This window comes from Fusarium redolens, assembly GCF_020744475.1.
Source record: "Fusarium redolens strain MPI-CAGE-AT-0023 chromosome Unknown BKA55scaffold_10, whole genome shotgun sequence".
NCBI classification, from domain to species: Eukaryota; Fungi; Ascomycota; class Sordariomycetes; order Hypocreales; family Nectriaceae; genus Fusarium; species Fusarium redolens.
Window position 1 is genome coordinate 1593004 of NW_025763673.1, and position 8050 is coordinate 1601053.

The 8050-nt window shown below is 51.3% G+C and overlaps 2 protein-coding genes across 2 annotated transcripts; one reads left to right on the forward strand and one right to left on the reverse strand.

The window, feature by feature from the left end:
- Window positions 1–927: 927 nt before the first annotated feature.
- On the reverse strand, window positions 928–3627 carry BKA55DRAFT_540868 (uncharacterized protein; the record flags this gene model as incomplete). Its single annotated transcript, XM_046190308.1, has 5 exons — window positions 928–959; window positions 998–2515; window positions 2572–2698; window positions 3019–3386; window positions 3588–3627. 5 exons carry the CDS (start codon window positions 3625–3627, stop codon window positions 928–930), a joined length of 2085 nt encoding a protein of 694 aa, XP_046048217.1.
- A 530-nt stretch (window positions 3628–4157) lies between these two features.
- BKA55DRAFT_513901 (frequency clock protein) lies at window positions 4158–6751 on the forward strand (the record flags this gene model as incomplete). Its single annotated transcript, XM_046187938.1, has 2 exons — window positions 4158–4323; window positions 4383–6751. The coding sequence occupies 2 exons, from the start codon at window positions 4158–4160 to the stop codon at window positions 6749–6751; spliced, it is 2535 nt and encodes an 844-aa protein (XP_046048218.1).
- Window positions 6752–8050: the final 1299 nt, after the last annotated feature.

Below are 8050 nucleotides of genomic sequence, written 5' to 3' on the forward strand. Positions count from 1 at the left end.
GCTGAGTATGCGGCGCTTGACAAGCCACCGGCGTCTAAGATTTCCCAGAAGAGCTCATTACCAGCAGACCACCGAGCATATATTCGGGCATCGATCAACAACGGCTGGAAGAAGCTGGATGAATACTACAGCAAGCTCGGAGAATCTCCCTTGTTTGCGGCAGCAGTCATCCTTCATCCGAGATTCGGCATCAGCTGGTTGGAGGCTACTTGGGCCACTGAGGAGCAATTGGCCTGGGTTCGCGATGCGAAGGCGGGCATAAAGGACTACTTCGCGCGGTGGTATCAATCGAACCAGCGGACGGACGACTTACAGTCGAAGTCTGCTTCATCATTAACGAACAGGGGTAAAGAGGATGATCACTACACGCAATGGATCAACAGCAGAACGAAAAAGGCATTTGCAACGAGCAGCAGTGTTAGCGAGATGGACAAATACCTCCGTCTTGAGCCACAAGATACGCAAGAGCCAATCCAATGGTGGAGGGACCACAAGCCTTCATTCCCGGTGCTAAGCAGCTTTGCCTTGGATGTCTTTGCCATTCCGGCTATGGCAACCGACTGCGAGAGGCAGTTCAGCCTAGCCAAGCTGACACTAACATCGCAAAGGCTCGCAATGGGCGCCGACACGCTGGAGCGAGTTCATTGTCTGAGGAACTGGGTCCGACACGGCGGGGTAAAGCTGGGCAGTTGGGTCGGTAATTGAGGCTTTGGATCCGGCGTAATACCTTCACATACTCAATATATAGGCCTCCCATACAATTGATTGAGACGAGCCAATCAAATCAAACAAATCAACTTTGGACCGAAGCCCCATCAAACAAATCAACTTTTACCTCAAAGTTGATTTGATTGATTTATGATGAGCGCTGTGCTAGGGTCTGGCAGAGCGTCGACCGTTTGAATCTGCTGAAGGCTGTTGAGCTTCTTAAGCTTGACTGAGAACCAAAAGATGCTGCCCTGCCGTTCCGGGTTAGGTTTGTATCCAATATTCCCACCCAACAGCTCAGCGATTGATTTTGCGATGGACAGTCCGAGCCCAGTTCCTTGGCGACGCTTCTGATACGGAGTATCAAGCTGCGTGAATGGCTTGAACAGTTTCTGGGCGTCATCTTCCGTCACACCATGTCCAGTGTCGTAGACCTCAATCAGGATTGTATGGGTGGCCACGTCTTCCGCAAGCAGCGATACGCTCACCATAATGTACCCCTGTTCGGTAAACTTCACGGCATTACTGACAATATTCTCAATAACTTGGCGGCACCTCAAAGGATCCCCTTCTGCCCATTTTGGCAAGTTTGGTGACAAGACCAGTCTCAGCGACACTCCCGGTTGCACAGTGGTCTGCACAGAATGCACGGCCGATGTGACCACACTAGCGATATCAACCTTGTCATTCTTGATGGAAAAACTGCCTGCCGCAATTTTGGAGTAGTCGAGGATATCATTGATAATCCGCAACAGAACATGGCCAGACTCTTCAATCATTTTGGCCGTCTCCCGCTGCTCCTCTGTTAGGCGGCTATCCAGAAGCAGGGAGCAAGCAGAAAGCACACCATGCATTGGCGTACGGATCTCGTGACTGATGTTTGCTAGAAAATCATTCTTCAACTTCGTGCTCTCCTCGTAAGCAGCAATTAGCTGCAGTTCTGCCTCTTTTCGCTCAGTGAGATCCCGGGTGACCTTGCCGAAGCCGACGTGGATGTCGTTCTTATATATGGCCGTGATAACGACGTTAGCCCAGAACCGGCTGCCATCCTTACGGTAGCGCCAACCCTCATCTTCCACCCTACCTTCACGCAAGCAAATCTCGAGTTCTCTTTCGGGCTTCCTAGACCGGATATCTTCCTCGCCATAGAAAGTCGAGAAGTGCTTACCGATGATTTCTTCCTTCTTATAACCCTTGTTTAACTCTGCTCCAGTATTCCAAGTCATCACGTTTCCGCGAGTATCGAGCAGGAAGATGGCATAATCTTTGACAGCTTGGACGAGGATGCGGAAGGCATCATCGATAGGCAGCCAGCTCTGTGTCATTCCACCATCGGCAACTGTGATGTGAAGTTCGGCCTTCTCCCATTCCAACATCAGGCACAGCAGTTCGTCATCTTTGTGGACAGGTATAATACGCGCTGTCCAAGAAATACCGTTTGCAATATAGGCCGCATAGCACAGACGGAGAGCTCGAGCCGCAAGAGCAGTCTCAATGGCGTAGACGAAGGGAATACGATCGAATCTTTCGGTCGGCGAGCCCTGGTAGAGGGCAATGAAGAGGTCTTGATCGATAAGTTCTTCATGCCTGCGACCCCACGCCTCCAGCAAGCCAGCCGAGGCTCTCTGTATGCAATACGATGGTGAGACGATAAGAGTGGGGACGGGCAAGAAATCAAAGATCTCGCTCATGGTGGAGACGTTGGCGTCGAGCGCCTTGGTGACCACATCCATTAGTAGCTGATGGACAGAATCGTCGCTAATACGACGTCTCTTGGCCGTTACAAGGTTGATGCCCGCTTCAGCCACTGAGGAGGGTAATGAATGAAAGAAAGCATGAATGAATTTATTCCTCAAGACCCACAACGCCAAACCTCGCTATATTGTTTTTCCGGCCTCTGGCCCCTGAGATCCTCAACCTGACCAATCCTGCTGCTTGCCACTTTTTCCCAGCCCCGCTTGTCCCCGCGACAGGCCTGTTTGAAAGACAACTTCTCCAAATGTTCAGCGTCCTATCTTCAGCGGCTGAAGCCTGGTCTGTCCACTAGAGGTTGTGCTATGTTAGTTGTTAGTCAGTACGTATTTTATGTTTGTGTAGCATCCAAACGTCCTGTGCTTATCGCAAACTTAATCGCTGCTCGCACTGTTTGCAGGTTCGGACTCCACTTGTCCCCATCCCTGGCCGCAATCGCATATATCTATCTCCACCCAAATCCTTAACAAGTGCACAACAAAGCCTCAAGCTGCGCTTTACGCAGTCGCAAACCGCGGCGATGGCTTCGTCTACGACAATCCCGCCTTCTGCCCGGACTATTTTATGCGAGGAGTCTTCAAGATGACGGAGTAGGGCTCCGGCGCACTTAATAGGTACAGAACGTATCTTCAATGCTACGATAGGTCCGCGGCACATCGGGGACCCGGGCTCTTGGGTCACCAGGGTCCTCCACTTTTCCTCCACTAGTCCGCCCACACGGACAAGTGACAAGTGGCCTACCCCGTTAGCCCGTTTCTGCTGGCGACGTTCGGCCTGCTGTCTCCTCAATCTCGCATCCTTTCCCGTTCCCGTACGTTCCTCAGGGCACCGGTCATGATACACCGACTCCTCGTCACAACCATTTTTATGATTAATTGCTGCAATACGACTATCAGTATTCAACCCCAGGTACATCGACCTTTTTACTGTCTACCGTAGCAGCTTCAGCGACCCCTGGGCCGGACTATTGACCTGGCAAGTTGCAGGGAAGCATTCAGCAAGACACTATTTTCCAATCTCTATTTGAGTTCATCGGCTACTAAATAAGCCAAGTTCTTGAGAACGTATCGCAGCCAACACATCTCTTGCTGGATCACCTCCCGGCGACTACACCAAAAGTGCCTCACTTTTCAGCAGCCAAGCCTTCACGCAGAAGAGCAGATTCATCTTGCAGTCTCCTGGGCGGATAGTTCCAGACATTTCGTCAGCCCAACGAACCGCACAAGACTCAACTATGACAACCCCTACATGAAGCAAATTTTTATAATCTGGAAATTATCTGCAACTCGCTGTCGCCGGTTATAGCTTTATTTCGTTTTGGTAAGCATATCAATGACTTTCGGGGCTTTCCCCCAAAGCTAGCATAGCACATTCGCCTCGCCACTGCATATCCCACGATCCTATTTGCGATGCTTTTGCGACAGCTCGATTCCTGTCCTCATCTGGTTTCATTTATGAGTGGTTTTCTCTTTTTTTTTCTTTTTTTTCTTTTTTTTTTTTTTTTTTATGTTGCTAACCCACCTTGTTGCTCTACAGGACACTCGGCCGTTGCTAGACGTCTCCCGACCGTATTTCACGGTCGTCGAACCGTGAAAGTCTTACTATCATGTAGCCTATACTCGCAATTCTTGCGACATCGACAATTAAGCAGTCCTATTAGGGTCTTGCTCCGCGTTGCATTGCTCACGGGGGCCAAAATGCCCTTAAATCAAAGCAATCCAGAGAAAACCCCGCCACCACCAACCGATTGTTTTCTCCATCTCGATTCCTTCAGCGGCAGTCGTGAGACAATGCTAAGCGATCCACCAGAATGGCATAACGACTCAAGCCTCAACGCGACCGCCAACAAAAATCCCGCAGATGGTATGCACTACCCATAGCGAACTCGTAGTAATTTAGAAGAGGCTAATGCAAACGTGTAGTTAATCTCTCCTCCTCCCGGGAGGAATCTGATTTATTGGGTACAGAGAAGCTACAATTGCACACTCGGCATCATGTCGACCCTCCTGGACCTATCACAGCGCACAGCAGTAGCTCTGATGACTACCGCAGCGTCATCGACGACCTAACACTCGAGATTCAACAACTAAAGAAGGAGCTCAAGCGCTATAAACAGCCAGGTCCGGCCGTGCTCCATAAACACAAGCTGTTCGAGATCAAGGTTTATGGGCTGCCCAAAAAGAAAAAGAGAGAGCTCGAAACCGTACTGAGAGACCTTGCCGCGGATCACGATGGGTCTCCAGAGGCGTCATCATCGCAAAAAAGGAAAAGGATATCCCCCCACAATCGCGATCACATATATTCCAAAGCTGGAGTTCAGCGCAGCCATGCTCCCTCCTCTACAGGTTCCAGCCTCCGGCCGGCTGACTCCGCTTACGCCTCCATGGCAGCCGGTGGCGAGTCTTCGAGAACGCCGTTTTACGTCCCCATTTTGCCTTCAACCGAATCATCAAAGGGCAAGGTCGAGGACTATCTACGAGATGTTCCTGACGGGCTGTACCCACAGCATGTAATCATGACAGACGAGGAGCGGAAGTGTCTTGTTGTTCGTCGCCTTGAACAGTTCTTCACAGGCAGAAGTAACAGTGCCGATGTCTTGAAAATGTCGCCTCTGCGCCCAGGTGGCAGCTTCATCATGGCGCGCGTTGTAGCGGATACACAGGTGGCGGGCTCATCATCCGCTTACCAACCACCCACTCATGGAACTGAGCCTATCCGGGAAGCCAGATTCCTCCCTCTAGAACAACAATCTCGCGCTTGGGAATATCAGTGCCATTTAAGTGCCCATGGGTCGGCCTCTGATCCCGAAAAGGACAACATGGAGACAGAAGGCAATGGTAAAGGCTTGGTCTCGTCTACCAAGCCGTTTCCCCCACTCCCGCTTCTTCCAAAACAGCGACCAACGCGACCTTGTGATCTGGACCCTGATCGTGCTCAGATTCCGTCTGAGAATATGAACTATATCCGACATTTGGACCTACTGTCGCCCGACATATTGCCTGGACAGCAGAGTATCCAGGACATCCACCTAGACGCTGAAGGCTGGGTGTCTCTGAACCTGTTATACAATTTGGCCCAGCTCCACTTGATCAACGTAACTCCTGACTTCGTTCGCTCCGCCGTATTAGAAATCAGCACCAGGTTTCAGCTATCTACGGACGGGCATAAAATCCGATGGCAAGGCGGATCTAAAGATACCAAGTTCAGTAGCCACATCGCTATCCACGGTTTGCAAAAAAGTCCTCCGGTCAATAATATCGATGGTTCGGAAAAGACACGTGAGCATCAGAAGACGAGCCCGTTCATTAGCAATGAATCCCAATCCGGAGGCTTAAATAAGAATGTGTCTGCATTTGATCCGCAGTTTTATGCTCGAGTTGAAAGTTTCCGTTACAAGCCACTGTTTATTCGGGAGGGATCATCAGATGCGAACACTTCACAGGATGCGTCGGTTTACTCGCCTATAGCCGTGGACGACGATAATCCTGGCGAGTCGGACTTAGGCTTGAATTACTCTGGAGGGTCGGCTGGCAAATTGCAACGCCGCGAAGGTGCTATCACATACTACAGCGACGTACCTTTCTGCACCGATTTATCGGGGGATCCAGTTGATGTATCACCAACCATTCGCACGCCCTTGAGTAGCCAAAACCGAAGGGATTCTCAGCAGTCATTAGACTTGGTTCATTCTCATCGACGAACAACATCTGGGTCCTCCATCAGCTATAGGCCATTGACAGATCGAGGCCAGGGTCTACGTCAGCTGACTTCTTCCACGCATGAGGGTGATCATAGAGACCCGGGTCTGATAAACAATAACTGTGAACAAGCCAGCGACATCGAGCTGGATTTGATTTGGAACGACGATGAGCAGCAGTACGTGTCACAACAGCAGCCTTTAGAACCCTGCGGACTTGGCGGCGTTCTCCCCGATGATCACTTTATCGTAGTTGTCGATACAAAGCGGCCCAAACAAGATATCCTCCCACAGGCTTCCAAGCCTCAGACTAGGAGACCCAACGAAAGCATAGAAGGGACCATTGATCAAAGGGCGGCGACGTTAGCCTCATTTCCTATCCCTGGCGGTTCAGAAACGAAAGTAACCGAGCAATCACCGTCTATCGAGATTGAGTATCTGTCGGGGCGTATCAAGAGATTAACGCCAGTCCCACTGCCAGCACCTGCTATGTTCTTTCCGCCGTTTAGCGTTGATAATTCCACGTCTGGCGAATATGACGAGCTGTCTATAGATGTAGATAACACCGGGCCGTCAGAAGAGGATATGAGCTAACGATCTTAACTTATTCTAAGAGCTAAAGCACGGTCTGTTAATTGTTAAATTTTACAATACAATACAATTTATTTCGCCCGGCGGCCTGTTCTGACCGAAAGGGCACTAGTCGCTAATGCTTACCACCGGACCGCAACGGCGTTTCGCTCAACAGTTTGCCGACAGCTTCCTCAACTCCTGGAAACGAGAGCTCTCCAGTGCCGGACCTACCATCTCCAAGCCTACCTACAGCAGCGTAGCTTCTGCCTCACCTCCCACTGGCCGTGACCATCTAACCCGCAGACAACAACAACATGGACGCCGCCAAACAGATCCACCTCATCGCCAAGGGCAACAAACGACCATCGCCCCACCCCGACAAGACCTCCGTGTCTTCATCCGTCTAGAAGCCGGGGCTCCGGCCAGAGCCCACAGTAGCTATGCAATCCGGACCCTGATCCAGGAAAAACTCGGCGCCGTCTCGGACAAGATCTCGACAGGCTTTCCAGGTCAGATCGGGATGGGCCGTCCTGACTGCCGACTCTGAAACACGCGACTTTCTTGTAGAGAAGCAGGCCGATTGGGCAGCCGAACTGGGTGCTACGACAGTGGAAACGAATAAGGAATAGTTCACCTATGTGGTCTCAGACTTTCCCACAAGACTGACCGACTTCCACGGCAATGAGGTGGATAGTGACAGCATCGTCAGCGACGAGATAGAAATCCAGACGGGGCTCAAGCCTGTTGATATACGTCCTACGCGACAATTCTCGGACAACCCCTTGACCAAGACTCTACTTATGTCGTTTCTGAAGCCCACAAAGAGATTCTGGTCGCTCTTTGGCAGCAGCGCGGCAAGACTGATTGACAAAACCGACCGACCCAGACAATGTGAGACGTGTTGGGGCTACCACTTTGCCCGCAACTGTCATAGACAGCCAGTTTGCCAACGTTGTGGTAAGACTGGCCACATTATAGACAATTGCACTGCACCAGAACAGTGCATTAACTGCTTAGGCCCTCACCAGGCCAACTTTCATAAGTGCCCAGCTCGGCCGAAGAGAGTGCACGGCGTGCTCCGCCGACTCACCAAAGAGCAACGAGGACATGTCCGGACCGTTGGCGCGGGGGCATACCGACAACGACACCTGGCACAACAACCAGAGTCGCATCTGGAAGCCCAACAATGCGACGACATCGCATCACACGAACAGCCGAGCATTCGTGGTCCAAGTCCAGCGGCATCAGGAGCACCCTCGTGCATCATGGTGGCCACAAGCCCTCAGGCGGGCTACGAAGCGGAGGAGGAGCCCGAGCATC